Source organism: Ammospiza nelsoni, chromosome Z, assembly GCF_027579445.1.
Source record: "Ammospiza nelsoni isolate bAmmNel1 chromosome Z, bAmmNel1.pri, whole genome shotgun sequence".
Classification (NCBI taxonomy): Eukaryota; Metazoa; Chordata; class Aves; order Passeriformes; family Passerellidae; genus Ammospiza; species Ammospiza nelsoni.
In genome coordinates this window covers 662,338-689,466 of record NC_080669.1, presented here as the reverse complement: position 1 = coordinate 689,466, position 27,129 = coordinate 662,338, and the positions used below count along the sequence as shown (strand labels likewise).

The 27,129-nt window shown below is 43.1% G+C and overlaps 1 protein-coding gene across 7 annotated transcripts; it reads right to left on the bottom strand.

Annotated features, from left to right (window-relative positions):
- Positions 1 to 417: 417 nt before the first annotated feature.
- On the bottom strand, positions 418 to 27,085 carry ZFYVE16 (zinc finger FYVE-type containing 16). 7 transcript variants are annotated; one of them, XM_059491764.1, is made up of 18 exons: positions 26,951 to 27,085; positions 20,023 to 20,130; positions 17,697 to 19,837; positions 14,454 to 14,550; positions 13,417 to 13,593; positions 12,492 to 12,640; positions 10,051 to 10,420; positions 9,330 to 9,452; positions 9,084 to 9,239; positions 8,273 to 8,497; positions 6,908 to 6,990; positions 4,956 to 5,060; positions 4,387 to 4,537; positions 4,138 to 4,218; positions 3,453 to 3,615; positions 2,988 to 3,093; positions 2,435 to 2,599; positions 418 to 2,176 (listed from the first exon to the last, which is right to left on the bottom strand). In XM_059491764.1, exons 2-18 carry the CDS (start codon positions 20,090 to 20,092, stop codon positions 2,015 to 2,017), a joined length of 4,524 nt encoding a protein of 1,507 aa, XP_059347747.1. In that variant the 5' UTR covers positions 20,093 to 20,130; positions 26,951 to 27,085; the 3' UTR covers positions 418 to 2,014. The 7 variants fall into 7 exon arrangements, 5 of the variants coding, with proteins under 5 accessions (XP_059347747.1, XP_059347748.1, XP_059347749.1 ...); XM_059491765.1 differs by having other exon boundaries at positions 27,006 to 27,083; XM_059491766.1 differs by lacking the exon at positions 26,951 to 27,085 and adding an exon at positions 20,240 to 20,389 and having other exon boundaries at positions 418 to 2,192.
- Positions 27,086 to 27,129: the final 44 nt, after the last annotated feature.

The window sequence follows — 27,129 nt, the reverse complement described above, 5'->3', positions numbered from 1 at the left end:
CCGTGTGCCGCAGCTGCCCCTGCCCAGGGCAGTGCCACCCTCAGCGCTGCGGTCACACAGGCCCGGCTGGGCTCAGCCGCCCCGGGCGCCCCTCGGGCTGTCCCAGCACAGCCCTGCCCCAGCCTGCGCGGCAATCGGGGCACTGCGGGCACCGGGGCAGGGCCGGGGCAGCCCCGGCTCTGTGTGCGTGTGAGGAACGGCAGGGATGGCACGGAGAGGGCAGGGCTCTGCTGGGACAGCCCGGGGGCACCCAGGCCTGCCCAGCCCCATGGGGGTCTCTCTCTGCAGGGTGTCACAGGCACGCTGAGCAATGAATCCCATTTTTGGGGCAACAGCAGGAGTCCCAGGAAGCTGCAGAGACAGGACACGCACATTCCAAATCTTTGTTTGTTTCATTACGAATAAGAAGACAGAAGGTTGCAAGCATTGTAGTTAACTTTATTGATCATTACTGAAAAGGAGCTGGTAGAGGTTAAGTGCCAAGAGGCAGCTGTTCCTTCAGGCGCCCTGGCCCTGTCACAGACCCAAAACACTGCTGAGCCTCTTGCTGGGGCTCCCTCGAGGGCCTGGGTGCAGCTTGTTTTCAACAAGGACAGTTTTGTTCATACTGTGCGTGGGTTCAGCCCTTCTCCCTAACGGCAGTTTCTCAGGAGAAGTCAGCACAGAGGCTGAAAAGCAGCTCAGCTCCATCCAGGGTAAGATCTCAATGCCTGAACCCTTCCAGGACTGGAGTGTTAAACCACAGATAACAGCAGAGCAGATTAGGTTAAATTACAAATTGTTTTTGATACAAAAACATAAAATATCCCCTATTAGCATTAAGAAGGCATCCAAGTTTTAATACTCTCATTATAAAATTGTACCAGCATTTTTACTGAAAACAATGTAGATCTTGTATATATTTAGTTTTGGTTCTGTTCTCGACAAGCAGTTGTGTGGCTGCTACCAAACCCCAACCGCAGTTTGATGAACCTCAGTACAAACCACATGCATCACAAATACATAAATAGATCTAAATGACCCAGTATAAAAAATACATCCTATGCAAGAACCTCAGGTATACTAAAAATCCCAGAACGGTTTGGGTTGGAAGGGACCTTAAAGAGTCCCAACCCCACCTGCCACAGGCAGGGACACCTTCCACTAGAATCAACCTGTTTGTGAAAATTCAGACTTAATACATCTGTTCTCCCTGAAAGCAAAGGTGGCTACTAAAATGTGGCAAAAGCAGTGGACAGGAGCAGAAAAAATACTGCAGAATTCTTGTCTGACTTATTGCTACATGTAGATTACATCAAGAGTAATCCATTTTTTTCCTAATCCTTGAAAGGTCAAATTGTGTATGGAATTCTGAACAGAGTAAAGAAAAAAGCACTTTTTATAAAAATAGCATCAATTTAAGTTAGATAAATCCTTATAAATACAAGAAAGAAACCAGTTGCTCTATAAAACATTAATTGAGAGCATATGTTCCTGAAGCACCAGCATCACATCCCCAGGTTAAGGACCTCAGTGAGGTGTTTATCCACACAGTATTCATTCCACACGGCGGGCTCCAGGCAGCTACAGCAGCTCTGGGCTCTGAACCCTTCTCCTGTGGAAAGGAAACAGTTTTGGGCCAGCCCTGCCCCAGTGCTCAGCTCTTGCAGAGATCACACGGAGCCCCAGCAGTTTGAGCTACACACTGGTGTGAGGGTGAGAGGCAAGATCCTATCTATGACTTGGAGTCACACGACACCTACCAAGTGCTGCAGCTGCGTGACAGTAACAAAACCTGCACTCTGCTGCACCTGTATTAAGGGTCAGCTTGCAGAACTCCATGACACAAACTGACTCTTTTGTGGCAGAGGAAGCAGGGAGGATCTGAGGGGTTTTTTTAAAAAAAAAAAAAAAAACAGTTTGAAAAGCTATTAAAACATAAAAGGATTAGAAACTTTAACATTTTTAGTGTTTGTAGCATTACAACTTTGGTGTTCAGATCTAGCAAATCAGTATATGCATGTAATCAGCCTCATCAAGACAGGTGTTCTATAATGAAAAACACTAATTCCATTTTCAGTGGCAGAGCTGTAGGATCTGACATTCCACTGTGAATCACAGGAATCAGAGCACTGTCCAAGTCATTCAGGTAGTTCTGTGGGAGAAGGTGCCCTCCAGATCCTGCTAAGTACTCAACCTAGGAGGGAAACATACTGATATTAATTCACACTTCTTGTATTAACATTATATGCAAAACATGCTGCATCACAGTAAAAGAGTATTTCATCTACCATGAAGTGAGAAATTAATGACTAAGACAGCTTCTGTCCCAGATGTCATCCTCAGGATCTTGGGTAGGGCAAAACTCTAAAGCTTCATGGAGAGATCCAAGGTGTTTCCAAGGGAAGGTACTTCAGTGGGAATGGAGTGTGTGCAATAGAAGTTGAAAGCTTACCATGTCTGAGTCGATGGAAACTCTGAGTCCTATCTTATTCATCCCATTATTTTTCAAGGTTTTAAGGTGAGGGCAAAGAGCAGTGCTGCAGGCAATGGCAATCTCTCTTGCAAACTGGTGGGGAACAGCACTGGAGGGTTCACGATCCTTTGCAAAATGGTAAACCTGAGATCAGAGAAAGGGAGGGGCAGTCAGCAGCCTGGTACATCCCAAAGTTAGGAAAAGGAGTATTTCAGGATCACATAACACCAAACAGGGCAAGCTTTGGTGCTTGTCTGCTGCAAAAGCACCCGAGTATTTCATCCACACAACCAAAATACTTCAGGAACCATGGGAATGCCTGCATTAGGCATTTGCAGAGTCGTCACTGGCAACAGAGGACAAAAAATTACAAGTGTGTAAACTCACCAAGAGCTGCAGAGAACATTCTGCCTGGCAGCACGGCTACACATAAAATCAGCTCATTTTAACAGCTTCACTTAGTACCATCACATTACCACTTAAATATTCCATAAGTAATAAAAAAGGCTCAACAACTATGTAATTCACTAACTTCAGTGCACTTCATAACTTTTCCCTCTCTTTCGAAGTCTCTGTACTGTGGTGCTTTCTCACTCTGAGTTCCTTCCATTGATTCTCCATCAACTGGGCTCAAAATTCTATGGAAAACAATAGTGTGATTAGCAATTTAAACAACACTTACAGTTTAGATACAGTAACTTCTATGCAATGGTATTTACCCATCCTTTAAGGCTATTTGAACACCTTAACAACAAAGTACAATACAGGACTTGCACTATGAAAATACAGATGGTACAAAAGGAAATGTCCTAAACAGGGAACTAACAGCATTAATAGAAACCTCATCTTGCAGGTTTAAGACACTATAAACCATCCTTGGTGTCAAGCACTTTCTGTCACAAGAATACTTCAGATTAATTTTAAGAAACTAAAGGGAGGTATTTGAACATTGGGAGGAAGAGCTCTCTCATATGTCTGGCTTTGGCAGTACATTTACCCTTTGTTTGTTTTCTCTTCATTTTCTACCCAGCAAATATCTACGTATTCCTTCACGTCCCCTGTATCCACTTGTCCACAGGTTATCCTGAAGTCCTTCTTGTCTCTTAATGCCTGACGTAGGCCTTCCATGGTTTCTTGTGTTATTTGTACCATCAGCCCATCTAGAAGAAAACCAGTTAAAATTCCACATTATCCACAGGAAAAGCAGCTCAGCTTCTTATAGAATCTTGGCTTAAGTTCTACTCAGACCAACCATCTCCTACAGCTAATTAACAAATGCACAAAAGTACTGCACGCCCCACCTACAGCACTAAATGTTACATGAAAGAGGAAGAAAACCTATTTTGTCAACAGAACTCAAACTGAAAGATCATTTTTAAGTTAATTTTTGATTGTTTTTGCATATATATGCCAATATGTACATTTCAGCAATAGGGCAATGAAAATAGTTCCATAAAGGAAAGACCTGCACTGACTAAACAGTTTAAATTTGAATGTTTTAAAACAAGTAGGTGAACTGTCATGTAATTTTAGGCACCACTTCTTTGCAATAAGTTTCATACAAGATTTAGAAACCTGAAATGTTTAGTTTACTGAGACATAAAGACTTTGCACAAGGCTGCTGCTATTTATTTTTTTTTCTTTTTAAGTCTCTTAAGAGGAGAACAGAACAAAATTCTTACCTTCAACTATACTGGATTTAGCTAAAAGTCCTGAAGATGATTTTAAGGCTCCATTAAACACCACAAAACTTGCACCTGTAACTAGACAAAGTAGGATGGAAGTCAGCACCACTTCGTGTCACTCCAGTCAGTCATAACTGACATTAAACACAATTTAATGTGACACCAGAGATGCATTTTCCATGCAGCCTAACACTGAACTTCCATTGCTGCTCTAGAAATGTGATTTTTGTCCCCCAGACCTCTTACCTTCCCTGGGCTGTCCCGTGGCACTGATGGCCTGTGTGTGATAGAGGCCCTGCTTGTTCTGCACACACACCAGGTGAGAGTCTGCCTCGGTATTGAAACTGGCTCCAATGCTAATTACATGTTCATTAGAGGAATTGATCACTCTCATCACCTGTCAACACAAAGTTTGTCATTACACTGAAAAATCTCACCAAGAGTAGTTTTTGGTTGCTGCTTGTTTGGGTTTGTTTTTTTTTTTTTTTAATTACTAAACCAAAACATCATAATCGGGAAATCTGCAACAGGGAATGTTTAAAAATACATGCTGAAGGATTTTGAAGAAACTGCAGATCTTTCAGTACTTAACAGCTATCCTAAATCTCTACTCCTCATTATCCACCTTCCAGTGTATCACAGAAGGAAGTGTGTGCTCAGGTAATTACATGCCCTTCCCATCACACATTTAGGCCACTATAAAGTTCTGAGGGAGGGTTTTTTCCAACATCTGATGGCAGAGGTGTGACTGGTGTTGTACAAAAAATGGAAGACTAAAGCAGTTTGGATTAGAAAGCTAAGATGGAGGTACTCACCTCACTGTGCTTCCTCAGAGGTATTTTAATACAGCTTCTACCCATTTCCACATGGACAAACAGGTTGTCTATGGTATGCAAAGTATACTGGTAATTTCTGAAGTCCTATAACAGACAAAGTATTTATGTTAGCAGACAATTAAGTATTGTTTTATTACCTTTTCCTTACCTTCATCACTTAGATGAAGGTACTCTAAATGCATCTGTAGGACTTCCAAAAAACAGTAGTATTTAGAGTGGCTGAAGACTTAGGGATCCCTTTAGGCTGAAGACTTAGGGATCCCTTTTTGCCCACCAGGTGTATGTGACAGGTATCTCAGTGAATGTATTAATAAATTCAAAGCACTGACAAATTAGCTCTGTTAACCAATGGGTTATTTACTCTATGGCTACTTCATTCACATTAGAATGCCAGTGATTTAAGGAAAGAAAAACTTCAACACCCTCCCTCCCTTCTCTGATAGAAAAGTGAAGCGTGGAAGCCTCCACCTAGATGAGTTTGTTTGCAGGCTCACAGCCTGGGCCCTACAGCTCTAATTTGATTTACAGACTGAATAGTGCAACATTTCTTATCCCTTTCTGTGACAGAAGTAATCTCCTATCACCTCAGCCACTTCTGCAAAATTCTGTTTATTTCCAGAACAACAACATTAGGTATGAAATGGTCTCGTTTGCTTTTACTACTTCAGCTAGAAAAAAAAAGTATTAAAGAGGCCCTTTTCACCAGCTGAGCCAGGCAATCAGTGCCTTCCTCCATCAGCACAGCTGCAGCAAGAAGGGTATTTACAAAACATCTCAGTGCACCAAGGTTTCCATGGGACAGCATCCAGCACTAAGGATGTAAATCACAGGTGCCCTTCGCCTCAGCCTCTTGTGTGGGGACAGGCTCTGCATCTGCATCACGGGTGCCAAGGCACCGCCCAGAGAACATTCTGCAGCCATGCAGTGACTGAGACTCCTGCAAGGAGCACACACTGCCCCTGCTGCTTCAGGCTGACACAGCCACCAAGGGGAACCCAGGTAACTCTGATCCACCTGGAGAGGAGCTCTACAGAAACCCCATCCAGCAGCACTGCAGGAAGGCTGCCCAAAGCCTCGGGGGCAGCTACACAGTGGCACCTGCACAGCACCAGTGAGGCTGGTGGTGGCTTGTGGATTTCAGTGGGAGGCTCATACAGGAGGAGGAAACCTGCTGTTCTTTGATGGGGCACCTCCTCCAGCTGTGATCTGCACACCTGTGCTGGCAAAAAGGAAAAAGGGGCAAAGACTGCAGTGTCATCTCAGCTAAGATGGTCTCCAGACCCAGGAGAGGATGCAGTGATTGCCCAAATGAGACCTGTTCTGCTTTCCATGGCCCTGCCCTGAATGCTGGGATGGAAGGGCTGGAAGTTCTGTGTAAGTATCAGAAGAGGAAGGTTACTGCTCAGGAACATAGGCTTACTGCAATCTAAAATCAAATCGTTTGGGTAACAGAGGGAAAGCTTCCACAGGAAATGGCATGAATTTCAGACCTGTGGTTTTGCCAAAAGTCCTTCACAAAAGACAGTCAAGCTGAATAACTGTGGCAAGATAAGGTTTGTCTGACAAAGCAATTAGTACTGCAGTTAGTCCACAGCATCTGCCTGTCAAGTGTTTCTTCACATTTAAAACTGTCATATTTAAGACCAGAATCCCTGCACCACGATGATGCTCAGAAGAAAGAAATGCACCTGAATGATGACTACCAGCATCAGTGCAAATGCCAACATCTCCCTCACTCATTAAAAACCTTTTTTCACTACCAGAATTAATGCATAACAATACAAGGTGAAAAAACTGCTTCTTTAACTCCCTCACGAATTTTAAGTCAAGTACGAAGAACAGAAATGTTAGCTCTGCTTTCAAGATTCAGCATTTGTTTGGAGGATATTTTGGTGACAACAGGAAGGGCAGGTAATGAAGCATCTACTCACAACAAGCAGGTTCATAATCGTGTGTCCAATGTCTCTGAAGAGCGGCTCCCGGTGCCTGACACTTACCATGGGAGTTGGATAGGCTAGGAAGAAAAAGGTCACATTTACCTAACAACAACTCTACAACTTGCCATTCCAAGTAGTTCTATAGCTTTTTTCACCTATAAGCTGTCTCTAAACCTCAATATCTGACCAGCCAAAGGAAGCAGAGCCCCTCTGTAATTTTCAGCCACAGTGTCGTTCTCCCCTCATGGTTGTATCTGACAAAAGTGGTTAAAAAAGCCAAGCAGGGCAAGTGGATTGGTAAGAGAAAGGACAACAACAAAGCAGCCGCCACCTCTGTCACCACGCAGACAGGATCTGGCTGGTAGAGGTCCACTGTGGGCTCCAGAAGTCCATGAACAGGTGACAGGTCCATGTTTATGTGCTAGACAATTCCCACCTTTACACAGACGGGGCAATGAGAGGCATTTTAAAGAATTGTATCCCACCCATATCAGTGTCATTGAAGGGTGAGTCGTAAGAGATGTAAAACTCAACGCCGTTCTATCAGAAACTCACTTATTTCTAGGTTACAATACCTTATAAATGTTTTTCAGCCTATTAGCTGTAGCCACACAGTGCTACTAATACTTCTAACATCAACCACCTATTATTTTACCCCATGTGGTTTTGCTACAATGCATCTTTCACAGTTCTGATTCTCCAAAATATCTGGTCTTTTTGCAAGGCCATCCTTTGAAACTTGTTTCTAGTTCAATCTCTCTCTCAACAATGCCATCTCTATTCCATGGCCTTCCTAAGTCAGCACACCTTATCTCAGAGTTTGCACACAGACTGTGTGAGCTTTCAGTCAGGTTTGGAGAATCCCTTACAAATTCATTTCTCACATTTATGGACTTGCAGCTTCTACAGTGGTGGGCTACAGCCTTTTTACACGCCAAAAAGTTTCCAATGTATTAATAAGTTATCCTTTTAAGTAATCAATACCTTTATTTGGTTAATGAAGCAGTAATATTTTGCCAATATACTTAAATAATTTAATTTAAATAACCATTTTATCAGAATTGCAAACTGGGCTTGTGATCATCCCTTCAAACCTTTCTCCTACAACCAAAAAAAAATCTTTGTATTTTACTGCCAGTTTTGGTTTCTTAGCTTTCTCATCTGCTAAGAGAAAAAAAAATCAAAGAAGTCTATCAGGACAATGAACACTCCCAGGTGGCTCCACATGTTGGGCTTATACAAGTGTAATATAAAATACTGCAAAGATTATTTAAAATCAGCTTGCTTGTCTAAAAACTACTTGTATTTTCCAAAAGGAACTTTACAGTTTATGCAGCTACTGTCACTGTTAAAACTTACCCCCATATTCTGCTCCCAATCTCAGCATCAAACGTATTGGAAACACTTTTGCCCAGGGTATTTCCAGCTTATGGATAAGAATGCCACAAAGAAAAGGGTTATCTGGTAGAATGTGATCATCAAGTTCCTGAAAAGTTGGTGAAACAAACAGGAATCCACCATGCTCTTTGCTGCTGAGAAAGCTTTCTGTAAAAGTAACGTTTTCCATATTTTTTATGAACTTTCCTGTAGAAAGAAGAATGGAGAGTGTTTACAGAGCTGGGTCACTCACCCCTCCGTGCCAAGAGAACTGCTCTAAGCAGTGAGCTCTGACAGACCTGCCAGCCCACCCTGCCCCTCACATCTTCCTGAAGCCTGTCAGCTATCTAAACCCACAGAACATGAGCCTGTACTTCATCACCAAATGAACCTGACTATGGAGCTAAGCTCCTCCAAACAAGTGCCTAAAGTCCTAAACACATCAGTGGATGAGTTTTGATCAACAGACCAAAAATATTTACATTTATGAGGACTGTACTTCTACAAATGAAGTGCAGGTATCCTAAAAACTACAAACTCAGGGCTCATACCTAGAATCTCCACCACAATATGACTAAACAACAAAAAAACCTGCAAACAGGATGTTTACAAAAGTATATGAAACAAACACATTCATTTGTTTCTTTTATTTAGAACTCTAGTCTAACACTGCAAGCTCTTTCAACAGAATCATTAGACAAATAATTCAAGAAAAAATTTCTATCAACTTTAAGTTTTAAAGATCAGCAAGAATATTCTACACAAGAAAAAGTTAGACATTAAAATGACACACCTTTCATTGCATCTTTATAGATGTCAAGAAATAATTTGAATATTTCACTAGGGAAAACATCTTCATCTGGCAAACGCTGCAACAGAATGACAATTTCTGCCTGACCCAAACCATGCAGTCCATTTGTTGAGAAGCACCAGCACTTTTCTGAGGAATCTTTAAAAAGATAAGATACCACAGTAATGCTGTTTTACAGACAGAAATAAAAGGCTTGATTGAATGGAAAAGAAAATGTGCAATGCTTACATGTCATTAGCCTCACATTGACAAGCAAGTTTGCATTTAGAATAAAAGTCAATGGATTAGGACCTCCTTCCCCAAGCAGCAAGGCGACCTTTTGGTGAAATGGATGTTCCTCCACCAGAAGACCTAAATAAATTGACACATGATTTAGTTCAAAATACCAGCCAATGACCCAAACCAAGAATCAGTTCACTGTATGAGAGAGTCATCCCATCCTCCTACTCCCATGGTTATTCCCAAGATTTGAATAGCTACAGACCAACCAGGGAACAGCTTACCCTGAGATTCAAGGAACACAGAGAACTGCAGCAGCAGCTTGTAAGAAAGGTGCAAACCAGGGCTGCCCTGACTTTGGAAATCCCTGACTGCTGACTCCTCATCCATACCCTGATTCTGCCAGGCACCTCTGATAAGCACAGCCACCACTGTCATGCAATTCAGTGGTTACGCGTTCTTCTCATAACATACTGATCTTGTTAAAAGTGCACAGTCATTACCCAACAATCCAGTATGCAACAAATAAATTACATGAGAATTATATTAAAATACAATTTTTTGAGTCTGTACTTATGAATGAGTCTGTATTTACAAATCTGGGATAGCGGAAGGTGTGGGTGATAGGGGGTGGCACTGGATGAACTTTACTGTCCCTTCCAAACCCAAGCAATTCTAGGATGCTATGAGGAAATAGCAACAATTTTCTCAAGAAGTTAGCAGCTTTTACCTTTCCCTTTTTCACCCAGTGCAAGCAGAAGTGGAGGCAGCTGATCACCATCAGGAAGAAGGCTGATGTCTCGTTGCACCCGGTTCTCCACCCCACAGAGTGCTCTGCAGCTTGAAGCAGAGACAGGCACAGCCTGTGTGCTCTGACCCTCTGAACTAGGACTGCTCTCCTCTGCTGCTGCAGGGGAACACTCTCCAGTGCCTGGAGTGACAGATCTGCCACTAGGTACCACCTCACTGTGGCCAGGCGTGGCCTGCTCTGCACCCTCTGAAGGTACAGAAGGATGTAATTCCTCCATCCTTGTCATCTTATCTTCCCTCAGTTTTTGATTCACATCAGTTACCAGGTCATCTTCCTCTGGGTTTGCAGCCTGTGAGGAAGAAATAACAAAAAAAAAAAAAAAAAAAAAAAAAAAAAAAAAAAAAAAAAAAATCTACGTTGTCTCATAACCAGCTAAATCTTCATTACTAGTATTCTAGAAGCAAAAAGAGAAAGAAATCTATCACAAAAGTTGGGAATACATTTTCTCCTAATAAGAAGAAAGCCATCCAATCTCTCCTGGATCCTCCTCTTTTTTTTTTTGTTTAGGACTTATATGGGTGAAGATGCACAGTTAATATACTTGTTTGGTAACACAAACTGGCTCAGCAGTTGTGTACTGCAAACATTTCTACTCTACTTCTACCATTTACTAATAGCTGAATGTAGCTTTGCTCAGTCTGATTAATTTTTAGTTTGGAGTCCAACCCACACTGCTCCCCCAGCAAGTCAGGTATGACAACCATGAACACAGAGACACTGGGATGTCAGCTGTCATAAAAAAAAAAAAAGAGGGAAAAAACAATCCCCCAAGACTCCTCCAAAAAAACAGGGATGCACATTATCTTTCTTTAGCCTTGCATCCTGTACCAGAGGGAAGACTTTGTCCATACAACAAGAAAAAACCTAGCAACTTTAAGCTTGTCCTGTAGCAGTTCTTCTGGTGTCTCATCAGCTCCCAGCAAATCTTCCATTTAACAAACATGCTGCCACAAAATAAAAAAAAAAGCCAACAACTCCAAAGGGAAGACTCCACAAAAACAAGGCTAAATTGGCTAATAGCAGACTTCTTCCCTGAATCTGCTTGTGGGTGTTTCATACTTGGCATTTTCTGCCCTTCACATACCCTGCAGCAGCACTTCCAGGATTTTGTGTTGCCTTTGCTTTGGAGCTGCACTGTGCTGGTTTTGTCTGAGCTTCTGAGGCTGCACAGGAGAAGCATCAACTGATTGTCTTCCACTCACTTTATCCATGCAGCTTTTAATTTTAGACATTGCCCATCTTCTGCAAGTGCAAATATCCTACTCTTTCCCCAAAATGAGAGACAGGCTGTATCTTTTGTTTACTCTCTTTTTTTATTTGATTACTACAGTTCTTCATGAGTATAAGCTGATTTAAATGCTATACACCTGTTAAGTGCTCAGATCCTCCATATACAAATAATAATGATCTGGTTTTTTTTAGCTTTATCAATATATTGTAAAAAGTCTTGAGTGCTGTGAAAATCATGGAATTTAAGTTACTAATTGAGACAGTGCTTCAGTGCTTGCTATGTTTTATCTTAAAAAGGCTTCACCTGAGGAACCTTGCTAAGTCTTTCCACAGCAAACTTACACCTCTTCTGTGGACTTTTTTTTAAAAGTGCAGTTCATTCACTAGTATGCATGTGACTCAAAATTAGAAAATCAATCCCCCTCTTGGTTCAGTATTAGCTCACACTAAAAGCAATACACAGATTTTGTTGCAACCTATAATGTCAGACCCCATAATGCCCTATAATTGCAGGGCACTAACCAAGTTGGTTAGTCTGATCCAGAGGGAAACTGATGGATTATATCATATACATATATATATACATATATATACATATATATATATATATATATATATATATAAGAAATATAAACTGATATATAAATATATATATAAACTGATGGATTATAATAGTGAATATATAAATATAAACGGACGGATTATATAGTATATATAAAATATAATATAGCAGGCCACTGGAATAAAAGCAAACAACCACAAACTTGTACTATAAGCACGTTGCTAATGACAGCCTTAAGAACTGTGGCTGAGGTGCCCTTCACAAAAGTGGTTCATCAAACACTGCGTACTGAAAAAACTGCTCTGGCAAATTTTCAGCCACACCAGTTCTGAAGTTCACAGACATCTCAAACCAAAGAAGGTTTCCCTTTGAAAACCTTGCTCGGTTTTACTCAAATTGAAAAATACTACGATGTTTTTCAATCCAAGGACTTCAGAGCTGCTGCCCAAAGGAGTGTCTCAGGTTCCAAAGGTTGTGACTCAGAAGCCATGGTGTGTAAGGGCCCATCCCTGGCCAGCAAAGCTCTCCCAATAGGTAATTTGTGCAGGTGAACCCTCCTGACTCCTACCGTGGGCGTCTCGGGCAGGTCTGTGCTCTCTGGGCTGGATTCCTGTGACCTCTTTGCTCCTGAGGACAGCTTTGCTGTGTCTGCCACCTCGCCGTTTGGCAGAATACCATCTGCAAACCAAACCCTCTTCTGCTCTCTGGGGCACAGCCCTGCGACAGACAAGAACAACAACTCTGTATTATCGCGAGTTACAGACGCGCCACCAGCTGAGAGCGATGGACATGAAGTCCCTTCTCTCCACCACATGGACAGAGAATGCCTGTTCACTGGAACAGAGTACAGGGCAACACTGGCCAGTCTCCAATCAGGCAATATAAACTCTCACCTGCAGAGGAAGCTGCCCTGCTACAGTGAAATCTATCAATTCGTATTACAGAAGGCTACTTCCTCAATCACCCCTCCACAGTGACATAAGAATGAAATAAAAGATGGAATACACTCTAAAAAAAGTTGATTTATCATTTTGTTCACAATGTGTTTTGTTTGAAGAAGGTCAAATGTTTAATAAAAGTGGAACAAAGACACTAGTTAGCCACTAATCATTTGTATTTACACAGAGAATAAGCTTTGCTCTTCCCTTCTAACTTCTCCCTGAACAGCTACTTTTTGTTTCCACTTTAAGACTGGCAGTCCAACACAAGCCAGAGATCTCCCAAGAGATGTAAAAATTATAGAATGAACAGCTACACAAAAAGATTTACATTGTAAACAGAGAAGGCAATGAAAAAAGTAACATCCGCTTTTCATAAATGGAGATTTAGAACCAGCTGGGGCCTGGCACCAAGACTGGGAAGTGAAAGTGTTTCCATTCAGAGTGTTCCTGTTTCACACAAAAAACACCAACAATAAATCCCAGATGTGATAAGCAGCTCTTTCCAAAGAGACTCTCAAAGTGTGAGATGTGTGTTACATTGAGGATCTGTACCTTCAGGACCAGGTTGTTTAAGTGCTGAGGTAGGCAACAGTGCAGATGGTGAAGGAGAGCTGGCACCCCCAGGTATCTGGGCCTCCTCTACAGATGCAACAGCAGAAGAATGCTCAGAGGAGACACTGGAATTGGGGACAGGACCAGTTGGACTCATCATCCTTTCAAATGCCTGTGCTAAAATAATGTGGTTAGTTTTTAAGATCGCACAATTGATTAAATTTCTTTTGCAGAGCAGTACTGTAGGTGGGTGGGGGTTTTTTGAGGGAGGCAATGTAAAGTTTGTGATCTACCTATGAAAAATAAACAGTCATACTGTTGTATGGAAGAAAATTTGGACTGATTTTCTACCTGCATAATTGCCTCACTTCTCATGAGACAAAGAGACCTCCCCTTGTTCTCCTTGCAGTGGCTACACCACTATGACTCCTGACCCTTGGGGCAAACATGCGTCACATCTGAACTCCACTGAGGTGCCTATTAAAAATCTGACATGTTTTCAACTTGTTATTTACATACTCATCAACAGGACCTCACTTGTTTCTCCTGATGTTTTCATAAGCATCCATGGTTAGCTTTCCAGTTAAGAAAAGGTTATCTGATGAGTCATGTACTGCAGCCCTGGTTAAGTGACTTTAAAAACACCAGGACAGGAAGCAACATAAAATGGGCAAACATGTGAGAACAAGGAGGGATGTGGCCTTTAAACACACACAGGGCTACTGTGGAGGGAGGGTAACTTCTCCTAGATTCCTGTCACAGATGACTCAAATTGTATTCTTCCGTAACCTTCTATTTAGTCCTATGGAGTTAAAAACTACTTTTTTGTTTGTTTGTTTTTTTAATAAAAAACAACCAACTCAAGCCTCAAAGTTCAGAATAAGAACTGGAATCCAATTAAGAAACAATTATCTTTATCCCTCCATGTCAGAAATAGGAAAACCTACACCAATTAAAGTAATCAAGCTCCCCAAAAAGAATAAGGGTTAAAGAGACAGTTCAATGATTACTGCAAATACTCAAAAAAACCTCTTTACCTTTATTAATATCATCATAACAGCCATTGCAGACTCTTGCTTCCTTCTCCATGTAATGCAGTTTGCATTTTCGTTTACAACAGCTACCACAAAAAACCTGAATCAGAAAAGGATTGCATTAAATATTATAGACATATTGCACAGCAAATAGGAAAATACACTTCCTTCATCCTAAACCATCTGCAGCCTTGTATTCAAGCCTGTATCTTAATCCCTGACAAAGAAATCCTCAGGAAAAACAAGAACAACAAAAACAAAACCCTTGATACACATCAAGCAGAAAGCAGCAACATGCAGGACTCAACTGAAATTATAATAAAATTTTTCTCTGGAGGGATGAAAAGATTTCAGGTTGCACCACCTATCCCAAATTCTTCTCAATCCTACTTCTGATTGTGCCGTAAATATTTCACATGAGCCCACAGTCCCAGGGCCAAGGAGTGAGGTGCAGAGCTGGCTCTTGCTCTGGTGCTGCAGGACCATCCCTGCAGCCCTGTGTGCTCAGCACGGCTCTCAGGAAGCTGTTACCAGTCTGGCAGGCACTCGAGGCTGCCTCTCCAGCCTGGCACAGCCCAGAGCTGCCTGCTGCAGGCTGCTGGGGCAGGCTGGCTCGTGTGCTGGGGCTGCTGAGTGCCTCTCCTGCTCCCTCAGCAAGAACAAGCAGTGCTGCCTGCATGGGACAAGCTCCCTTCACACAAGTATTTGCAAAGAACGCTGCTTTGGAAGAACAGAATATGCTCTTCCAACAAGTTATATATCCTCCCTATTTTGGAGCAGAAACAGGGGGGAAGGTTGCCTCATCAGCCTGGACAATCTACAATGGGATCTACACAATCCCATTCAAAGAATTATGTCTTTAGAATAGCTGGTGTTTTGCAAGAGTTGCCATAAATATCTGGAGGTTTTGTCACTTTCCCCTTATGTTCTTTCAAGGATGATCTGCAAGTTTTTAACGAGTCACACCATTTTTAGCTATATGCAGACTCTGGACCCTTTACAAAAGGTCTTTTGAAACCCCTAAAGGTGTTCTCTATTCCTAATTGCTCCCAGTCCAGAAAAACAAAGTGGATCAAGGCTCGGGAGGAAAAGGGGAGGGAAATCCCAAACAGGAGTGTTATAGGAAAAAAGAAAGTTATTACAATTAACTCCTCCAAGCAGGAAAACTCACTGCAAAAGCAGTGATTGGTCAGTGTAATATGAGCTAAAAAAAGAAGCTATTCCAGCTGCTTCTGGATTAGTGCCACAGGTAATCTACCTCAACAGGAAACACGCATGCTCAGTACATATGTCAGGAATGTGATTGATGAGGATTAATTGCTAATCAGTTATAATCCGCTTCAGGGCTTCAAGTGCCAAGCAGCACAATCCCCAGCAAGGAGTGTTCTCCTCATACCCTTGGTGACACTGGGACCTGCAGGGGATAGCAGGAGGACTAATCCTAATGCACCAGAAAGGCAAAGGCAAACTAAGGGACAGGAGAAAGGAAGTGAGTAGCAGGCTGTTGAGCAAGCAAGTGGGTTCTGCTTGAACTAGGAAGAAAAAAGGTACCACAGCAAGAGACAAACACCTTGTGTTTGTGAAAATGGAACTGCAAAGCTGTTTGGCCTTGTGAGGGCTGCAGAGGGCAGAGAAAACAGGGACCACTAACTTCACACTTCCCTCTGCCACAGATGCCAGAGTCCACCAGCGCTGCTATTTTCATGGATAAAAAAGAGCTACGGGAATCCATACAACTGTCTTGTAGAACAGTCCCTAGAGGATAACTGTGAATTTTAAACAGTTTTCCCTTAGTTCCCAAATGGCTGAAAACACAACAAACAACAGCTTCACAAGGAATGTCCGTTTTGGGATTTTTTAAGACAAAAAAAGTCGCTATTAAAAAGATAGAAAGTCTTATGAGGCAGAAGGTTAAGCTGCACATTCAGAAAAGCTGTAATTGCACAGCACTCCCATATCTCTAAGGTTTAGACAACCCATGCTGGCTTCACTCCCTCTCCTAATGAAGAGACATTGTGATGCTCCCTAAATACACTGCTGCTCTGCCACGAGCCCCTCAGCCGACACACTCACAGCTGTCAACAGCACTGTGCAGTGAAGGGTCTCCCATCTCTAGACAATGTGTGAGAACTTCACAGCAAATGTAAAACAGGAACCTGAAGTCAGTCAGTCTTATGACTAAAATGGAACCCACTCTGAAGGACTGTGCTTAAACCATCACAAATCTCACCAGGATATTCTGGGAGCAAGTTCCATGGCTGCCAGGTCAGCACAAGGAGCTCTTCATTTCCTGGACACCTCAATTCACACTTATATTTTAGTTCACAGTGGCTGCAGCTGAGTAAATGAGCATCATCCTTTGAATACACAGTGCTGGAAGAGAGGTAGAAAGAAAAACTACCATGCCTTTCCAGGTGGTGCTTAACACTGGGGATGCAGAAATTTAGTGCTAATACCAGTCTTTGCTCTGTCTCCTCATCCTTACAGAGCAACACTGAATGGTGTGGTCACTAGAACTCCTAGCATTTCCATTTATGCACTAGTACAAGCCACAGTAGATCACAAGGGAATTCCGAACTGAGGATCACCTTTGGCATCACTTACTCTCTGTAGAAGACCTCAGGCTGAAAAAAAGTTCTACAATTACTCACTTTGTTGGTGAATCACATACTTTTACCCTGAGATGAGTTCCTTAGAAAGTGATACATCTAAACACACTGTAAGACAGATTTAGACCATAAATTCTTTTGTACTGGTACTGCTGCTACAGCTCCTGAAAAAATGCAATCCCTTCAGGTTCAGGGGCAGTGCTCTACAGTTATAATAACTAGTAACACCACTGGATTCTCATCATCACCACCTCAATTTTTTAGAACATAAACAGTTAAGTTAAAAGCCCAATAATGGGTTGATTCAATACAACTATGCTGAATTAGTCCATCATCTCATCTCCCTACTCTATGCAAAACACACCAACCTAGCCAGTAATGGCAGATAAGAATATACTTTGTACTTCTCTTTAATAACAATTTTCACAAAAAAGGCCATGTGTTTCTTAATTAATATCAGTCTTTTCCAAAAGTCTTTAGGTTCCTATGGAGGGAAAATAAAACCTAGTCTTTGTCAAGTAAAGTACTTTGAGCCCAGAACACTTCTGTCAACATTCTCTACCTTCTCTATCTTGGTTATGGCCAAATGAGAACGTCCTTTTCCTGTGGCAGCACAGGACCTCTCCCAGTGACTCACCTTCCCACAGGCCCGGCAGTGGTGTCGTCTCTTTGTGAAGGTGAACTTGGCCTGGCAGTTCATGCAGTTGGGTGCCTCTGAGTCTGGGACCCACAGGGGCTGCTTCCAGGACAGAGCTGCGGGTGCCTTACGTGGCTCAGCGCTTTCCGATGCTTGATTTCCTACAGCCTCAGAGCTGCTTTCCCCAGGGTCAGTATTACCAACATTTACACTGGTGTCTGGGAGGGGAGCTTCTGGGCTAACAGAACCACATTCCTGGCTTTCCCTTTCAAGTACACTTGTTCTATTCAGTTGTTTCTGACCAGCAGCTCCCTGGGAAAGGTCAAGCAACTGCTTTGGTCGTGCACCTTCAATACAAATATCAGAAACCAGAGCTCCACTGCCACTCTCAGTCGTGCCTTGACTTTGAGACATGGTGACCTCTGCTGCAGCTTCCACTTCATTGTCAGGAACAGATGCTTTAAGGTTACTATTAATGCTTGTTATCTCCTCCAGTTTTGCCTGCATAAGCTCTTCATTGACCTCTGTGAAATCCAGGCTGTTCAGATCTGTTAAACTCCCTCCATCTGCATCAGCTTCTACCAAGTTACCATCATTGTCTGAAGACTTCAACACACTGGACTGCAGACTTTGTCCATACAAGAAATCATCAAGCTCAGCATCGCTTATTAGAATATCACTTTTAATAATATTGTCCTCAACAGTAAAGTCAGCCATAACAGAGCTCATGCTCTCATCATAAAAAGTGTCTACACCAACATCATATGGCTCAGCTCCAGGCTCTAGAAAAGCAGAAGCAAAAGCTTTGATTTGCTGAGAATCACTATCATCAATTATATTCTCAGTACTGTATTTCTCTCCATCTCCACTTTCTTCTGCAATACTTTCACTTATTTCAGCTACATCTTCTTGCTCATGCCAGCTAGTACTTTCACAGGATTCCCTGCCAGGGAGATGAGTTTTAGACTCTCCAGCATGAACAGTTACAGTATCACCAATAACCTCCGCCACTGCATTTTGAGGTAGAGGATTAACCTTTTCTTCTGATACAACTAAGGAACCACACATGGACACAGGAAGGGAAAGACAAGACAGAGATGTCTGGACATCCTCAGCTGACATACATGAACTGGAAACACTGCTTGGCATCTCACCCCTATTAAGTTCTTTATCTACATTCTCTTCTGTGCCTTTCTTTTCCAATTCTACTTCAGCTCCTATTTGACACGAGGAGCCTGGCAAGACATGATTTCCAGGTACTGTTGCACTGCTGTTGTGCAGGGGGTGCCTCTTTGGCAGCTCTGAAGGCGTGGAATCAGCATTACTCCCATTGTTTGGATCCACTTTTCCTACGGCATTTCCTCCATATGCTTCTTTGCTTGCTGCAGAGCACGCACTGTCGTCTTGTGTTTCAAAAGGCAGTTTTTCATCTTTGGGACTGTGTGCATTCCAACTCTGTGATGTTACAGTGACACATTCAGGATCCAGGGCAGCAGTTTTTCCAGGGTGGTCAAGTACTTCATTGCACTTTACAGGTTCTGTCCTGTGTTGATCGTCACGCAGACCCAGGACTGCTCCAGCAGCGTAACTTTCTGGTTTTAAAGCTAAATCATTAATTTGTTGTGTTGTAAGATGCCCTGAATCTTGTAACACCGAGTCCCCATCCCTCTGCTGTGTGCTGGCAGCCCCGCTGCAGCCAGGTGAAGTCACACAAACAGGGGTGGGGACACAAGACACGCCACAGCCAGCGGGCCCCTGGCTGCCCTGGAACTCATCCGGCTGCAGCTCCTGAGCCCCTTCCGGAGCAGCCACCGAGGGGATTAAATCTGCTGTGTCACTGACAAGATCACACACGGGCACGCTACACCTTCCCAGGCTCAGAGCCTCAGCCTCATTTAGGGAGCCGCTGTCCACAGTGGACAAGAGGTCAGGTCCAGCCACACCTCTCTCTTTGGGTGGTGAGAAGCTGAGCACATCCCTTGTGCCTGCTGGGGAGCAGGGAGAGCCCTCCTCTGGGGCAGGACATCCAGCAGGATCCTCTGGCAGCTCTGCTGTGGGGTGTGCATGCTCTAAGCAATCCAGGACTGAAGACAGCTTTGAGTCGTATGGATTTTGAGGGGTTCTGAAGCACTCATATTCATCTATTTTAAGCAAGAAGAGATCAAAAGCAAAGTTTATGACTCCTCTCTTTCCACAGTGTACTACCTCCTCTCAACCCCATCTATTCATCAATACAAGCTTTTACTTAGCAGATGCTACTTTCAAACTCCATGGTAACAGTCATTTGACCATGTACTCCCACTAAAAAGGCAATGCAGAAACCAACCTGTATTCTGCTCAAATTCATCAAGCAGTTTGTCCAAGTCACAGACTGCAGCTTTAAAGTAACTGTCCATTCTAGTCTCAGTTCTAGGAAGCTTTAGCCTTCTTAAACCTATGGAGAAAAACACAGCATTTAATTCAAGGCAATTTTTGTTTAAAAAGCCCAAGTGTTCATATTAGACAGCAGCTCATATGAGGTGGTTTCTTATTTTTATTAATACCTTGTTCTCTCTCCATGTAAACAAAACCTAAGCACAAACAGGGCTGCAGCCTCTAGTATTCTGGATATGCTCAGTGTACTCAGCATTATGAACAATACACCCCCAAATTCACTTCAAACTGCAGAATTGAGGCTTTTTATTTAAAAAAAAAAACAAAAAAACCCAAACAAACAAACAAAAACCAAAGCATCTGAAAGCATCTGCTATGGCATTACAATGTCAGCACGTTTATAACCAGAAGGAATATTAGGATCTTCTAGTCTGACCCCTTAAATATTTTATGCCACACAGCTCACAGGCAAAAAACAAACAGGCCATTATTACCTTTCAACACAACTGAACTGTGTAAATAATAATAAAAATTAAAAATCCAACATGGTAATGAAGCTCATAATTTCTGTTCTACTCAAAACACACTAACAACTATGCTTCTGAGACCCCCAAGAACATGAAACTCTTATTATAGACTTACCAGGTCATCAGAGAGCTATTTACTTATCAATCACATTCCCCACTGCAAAACACCCTGGTTTATCTGTTTAATGAACCTTTCTAGCCACTCAATTTTATGCCTTTTTGGTCACTCAGAATTGCCTGCCAACTGCACATCTTCTTCAACGGCTGAACACCCATACAGCGAAACTACCCATCAAAACTCAATATTTACAGTTCCTCTGAGCAAACTGAAGGGACTGAGATCCATTTGGTCTGATATCTGTAAACCCCACCGTGGTGGTGGAGAGCTGTCCAGTTTTCCTTCTGCTTTCATCAGTGCCCCTGCACTGGCTGTCCTCACAGCCTACCCCAATGCAACCGGTGCCGCCTCGTAATGCCCAGCCATCCCCCTGAAGGCTTAGAGCCCAAACAAACACACTTCAATCCTCTCACACCACTCACGCCACCCTGCAGCCACAGATCCACGTCCCGTGCCTTACTTCCCCCCAAGCTCTAAGGTTTCCCCTCGCTGAACAGTCCAGATCACGAGCTTTAATCTGTGTCAATGTGTAACTGTTCACCACATGTGACGCAATTATTTACCACACTAATATGCATGGAACAAGAACACTTTAAGGTAATGTGTAGTTCAAAGAGAGGCTTGCAAAAGTGTTAAGAAGGGTGAAACAAATATGCAGTAGCACAGTACTTTGTGCCCATGTGTAAGCCAAAAATGTGAAAAATGTGTATTATATGATTCGCTTTTCGCAAATATTAACATGAGTATTATATGTGCTATGTTAGGAAGTTATACTGTATTAATCCTCTTCAGTAGTGTGTTAAATACAAACTTAGGCTATAACATGATATTAAAATAGAAACAATGCCACGTAAGATACTTTTTCTAACTAACTCGAGAAATTCTTCGCACAGAGATAACAGCAACAAAACACCAAAATCCCCAAGAGAAGAATTCCTGCCTCCTTACTGGGAAGAACCAGACTTGGTGGGGACCGAGATGACTGATTGACAAGATGAGGGGGGAAAGCTGACAATAACCAGGAAGCACCCTCTGTTTGAAAAGAATTTTTGAATCATGTATGAGATATATGAATATGCAACAGCCTCTTGCTTTTAAGGGTTAATCCATTGTTAGTGACCAATGCTTTCAGGAGGAAAGCATCCGAACACTCATAATTCTTTGGGTTTTTTATTGTCCTAACTTGGATTGTCCAAATTCTTATTGCTCTAATTTGTATTACTATTTTTATATTTTAGCTCATATTAAACTTTTAAACTTAATATTAGTTTATATTAAAGTTTCAAAATTTTGGAAGAAGTGGTCACAAAAATTTCACAAAAAATGAACAACCCAACTATATCACTGTTTGGATATCCCTGGCCATTAATTAGTCACAGCCAAAGTCTTCAGGCTGCACTCTAATACAAGTCTCTGACTGCTGTCTGGAGGGCTGGAAGAGCAGCAAGGAGAGACTCGGTGACCCTTCTCCTCACCCAGCTGAGCACAGCTCCTTCCTGTAACAATCACGACCTCCCGGCAAGGGGGATGCAACAACATGAACTGGAAGTTATTTCAATTAAGAGCCTTACACGATTAACAGCTTTTGGTGATTCACGGAGAGACATCAAAGTGCAGATCCTGTCCCTAAAGCACGTATCTGTGGGCAGTCAATACTCAGATAGACCACATAAACAAGAAATATTGAAGGGTTACAAGAAAACCAGGCATCAGAGGATGCGTAATGCCGGTTTGTGTCCTCTGTAGGTATTTATTATACAACCTCACCACTTATCACAGATATCAATAACAACAGGAGCTTATAAATAACAAAAACCTTCCTCACTGGAAAAAAATACAGACGAGAGGCAAGTAATAATTTCATCTACCTCTGTCTTTTACTTAAAAAGGTCTCAGGAATATTCACTGTGTTGCACTCTTGAGAGACGCACAAACAAATTGTGATTTAAGCATAAGGGCATTATTAGATGTCAACACTATCTGTTTTTAGATTATAATGCTAATTAGAAGGATGCATTGATGCTGTACAGCGTTGGCCCACTAAAGTCTCCAGAAATAGGAAGAACTCAATGAAAAGAACTGTAGAACTAAAACCACACGCCAATATTTACATCTATTTAATACAGATTAACCCACTTCTACAGAGAGCCCACAAAACTATCATACCTCAGTCTAACCCAGCAATGTTGCTTTGTTTAGTTAAATCTATTTTTAAAATAAAATGGTTATTTGAGTTAGTAAAATATTTTGAATAACTAACTTAACCTTGAAAAACCAGCAAATGCATTATTACTAATTTCATAGCTCTTTCCTCAAACTTTTCATATGTCTTCATCTTTCTACAACAGACCTACAAGCAAAAAAACCTAAAACCCACAACAAAACCAAAACACCCAAGACAGGGTAGATCAGCAGTACCTCCTTGTCCCTCGTGCACCTCTCTGTCCCAACTCCATCTATCTACATCATCAAAGAACTGTAAAAGCCTTACAAGTTTTATTTTCTGCTGCCTGGATTTGCCTGCAGCCTGTCCCAGTGTTAACATTACTGGATTAGAAGCTATGAAAAAGCTCTGGTGACACATTTTTATTAAATGGCTACTTGCTTCCCTGAGTGAAGGGTCTGGAGGAACCACATGCTTCAGCAAACTGCATTTTTTTCTGAGCATATTCTTTAAAGACTTATACTTGTAACACAAGAATTACAATATTTTCTAACTATAAGAAACTAGGAGCACCACCACTGTATATGTTTTTTAGGCAGACACAAAGCCTTGTTTTCTGAATTGGTTTTTTAGAGCTCTGAATACAGTCACTAGACACTTTCTAAACTGGTTCACAGATTAGTATTTTTTTTAGTAAATGTTATAAGTATAACTTTACCTGAGGCAATAATAGTGCAAGGAGACACACAACTTTGGGCTCTCACCAGCTCCATTTTAAAGATTTTTTAAAACATGTTTTAAATTATATTTAAATCACTGTCTGGTAAAGACTTGATGGTTTCAGATGAAGATAGATTAAATATTTATGCAGGAGGAGACGTGAAGTTAAAACAGCAGTCTGTCTCAAAATGGGAAAATAATACTCTAAGCACAAAAGGTACTACCAAAAAGTGCTAACTGGACATGTCACTTCTGCAGAGAAGCCTCTAGGCAGGCTCATCCTAGATCCCCAGCACACGTTCTGACACACTCCCAGCACAGCAGCACACAGACCCAAGCACCAGAGGCAGTAGCTGCACCGCAATTAACTACAACTGTTAACTATTAACCGTGCAATGCAAACCCCGGTATCGCAGCGACTGCGCTGACCACTCCACAGCCTTCCACACTTCCTTTAAACCCTGCACGAATTACTTATCCCTTCCAACGTAACAGGCACGTGGTGTTCCAGAGCTCAAAGCCAACATTCCACTGGGGACTTTTCAACGCACTCTTCTTTAAAGGAGAAGATAACACAAGGCTGCTGGGACACCGGGTGGCCAGCTGACAGGATGGATTGTCGGGGCTTTTTCCCCAGATTCACTCTGTCAATGCAGGCAGTGAGCAGTTCTCAGTGGTGATAACTTGCAAAACAGAATGAATAGGTTAATTATTACCAAGCAGCCAATTCAAGGCCTGAAGACAAGCTACCTCTTCATGTCTAAGCGCCCCTGAAAACCACTCTCCGTAGTTTTCACACATATGGGCAGCACCAGACGTGCAGTTTGCTGCAGCTAATGCCCACTGCAGAGGATTTCACACCAAGCATATCAGAGCAGCCCAAGCTGGGGTTAAGAGGCAAAGGAACACAAGCAGGGGCACAGGGGTGTCCCCTCCAGAGGGATGACCACACAATGACCACCACCCCAATTCTGATCACCACAACCCCTGTCTCTTTGCTCGCTGCTTACGTTGCTTCAGCTCCATCACTGTGTTTAATTATCAGATTTAGCCTGAGCAGAATGCTGAACTAAGGACTGTGGGAGCACTGGAATGGTTTTTCCTACCTTAGCACCCCAGCAGTTACCACGGGCAGAACAAAACCTCCAGTACAAACACAAGCACTGAGCACTAAATGCACAGTGAAATGCTCGTGGAGTACAGTGTGCTCCTTCTCCCTCACTAAGGGTGATGCCATGATGACTTTATCTTTTTTTAATATACCTTTTATATGTTCTCAGTACCTTTAACAAACATACCTGTAACTCTTTAGGCCTAATATCTCAACATAATCTTGGTATTCTACTATGCCAAGAGACCCAACTCCTAAAAGCCTAACAGTTAGAAGGCAGAAAACCTTACACTATCTTGAGAAACCAACCCCCCTCTAAAACACATCCTGTAAACTTAGAGCTATCTAAAAAAAATACTTTAAAATAAAAAAAAAAATCACACCATTTATTTAAACCTCTCATTGAAACATCTTCGTTAAATATACTGATTTACAAAATCTGTAAAATTGTATACACCATCTAACATATGTATGCATTTTGGTATATTCCATTTTGACAAATGGTTACAACATAAAAATCCTTATTAAATACCAAAATAAAAACCTTTTAATCCCTTACCCGTTTCTAACTCTTAATTCTAAGACCAAGGAAAAGGCATCAAGGGCACTGAAGGAAATTAATTTCCAGCTTTTCACCCCTCCCTGACACCATATACCCACACATAGGCCTGAATACAGTCACTAGACACTTTCTAAACTGGTTCACAGTTTAGACAAAAAGTTTAAGGGAACAGCTGCCCACAGATCAGCAATCAACCCGACGGAGAAGTTCAGTATAACTGAACAAACACTGCGTGAAAACTTTAAATAAAAACAAAAAATATTCTTGCTGAGCAGAACAACCTATTGTCCAAACCAAAAGCTGAGGTGGCTGCTGCCACAGCAAATTTAGGAGCTGAATCAGGGGGTGAACAAAAAGCTGCAGAAGTTTTCAGACATATAAGGACAAGCTTACAGGACACACCACAACAAATTGTCTTGTTTGAAGAATGCCATCCTGTTAGTTAAGCACAGACTCTTGAGAAGGACAGAACTGCAGCAGCAATGTGGACATTGCCACCCTCAGCTCCATTCCACATCACCTTCAGCTTAGGAGGGTTTTTGTTCATACATCCACCCATAAAACCCTGAACTGAGAACAGCATTAATCGCACCACCCAGAATCCCTGAATTACAGGACTGGAATGTCCCTCTGGAGCTCCCAGCCCAGCCCTGGCCAGGCAGGGTGCCCTGGTGCATGCCACAGGAAGGTGCCCGGCTGGGGCTGGGATGGCTCCACACAGGGACACTCCAGGCCCTCCCTGGGCAGCTGTTCCAGGGCTCTGCCGTCCCTCCACGCACACAAGTTCTCCCTCCCGCTGCCCTGCCCCTCGCTGCCCTTTCTTCGATGGCCGCTGCTGCTGCTGCTGGCACTGGCAGCACCGAGCAGAGCCCGGCCCGTGCTCCGGCAGCCCCTGCGGATGTCGGGGGGCGTCGATGGCATCCCTGGCAGCGTTCCCTTGGGCAGCCTGCCCAGCCCAGCTCCCGCAGGCTCTGCCCAGCCCACAGATGCTGCACAGCACGAAAATCCTCTCCGTGGCCTCCCCTGGACCCTCCAGTAGATTTTTCTTTATTCCGCTGTGAAGCCCAGACGCGGGCACAGCACACTGGAGGCAGAACAGACCGGTTCTGATTCCCGGCACCAGCAGTACCAGCAGCCAGCCCCGCCGGGAGGAACGGGCCGGGAAGACCCAACCCACCCGCACCTGCCAGCCGGGACAGAAAATGGCTCTGGAGAACGGGACCAGGCCCGGCAGAGCTCTCGGGGCTCGGCGGAAACCACGACTCGCTCACCAGCCGCTCCTCTGCTTTGCATTATTAACCAGCCGAGGTTCGCACCACACCTCGCCGGCCACAGAGCACCGACAGCTCGGGCTCTGCCAGCCGGCTGGGGCTTCGGCCGTGCTCCCCAGAAGGTGTCAGGGACCATTCTCTGCTCGTATTGACACACAGACTCAAAATGATTTACACTGCCTAAGTGTAGGGTGTACGATTGTCCATTCCACTCTATATACCACATATGTATCCTATAAAACCTATAAAATAATCTCGTCTGTTTTACTTCATATACCATATATATTCTCCATATAACCTACATAGTACTCTTTGTACATATACTATACTCGATATACCGTATATAAGAACAGCAGTAAGCAATAACACCACTAACACCCACAAACCTCCGGGGGCAAAACAACCCACCCAGGTAACCTCAGTCAGAGGTCAGACTCCCACAGCCGCGTCGCCCCGACCTCACCCGGCCGGTTCGGGGCCGTCTCCCCTCACGGCCCGCCCCGGCCCCGCCGGCGGCTCCGGGCGGCGGCCTCGACCCTCCGCTGCGCGCAGCGCGCCTGCGTGGCCACACCCGCGCCTGACGTCAC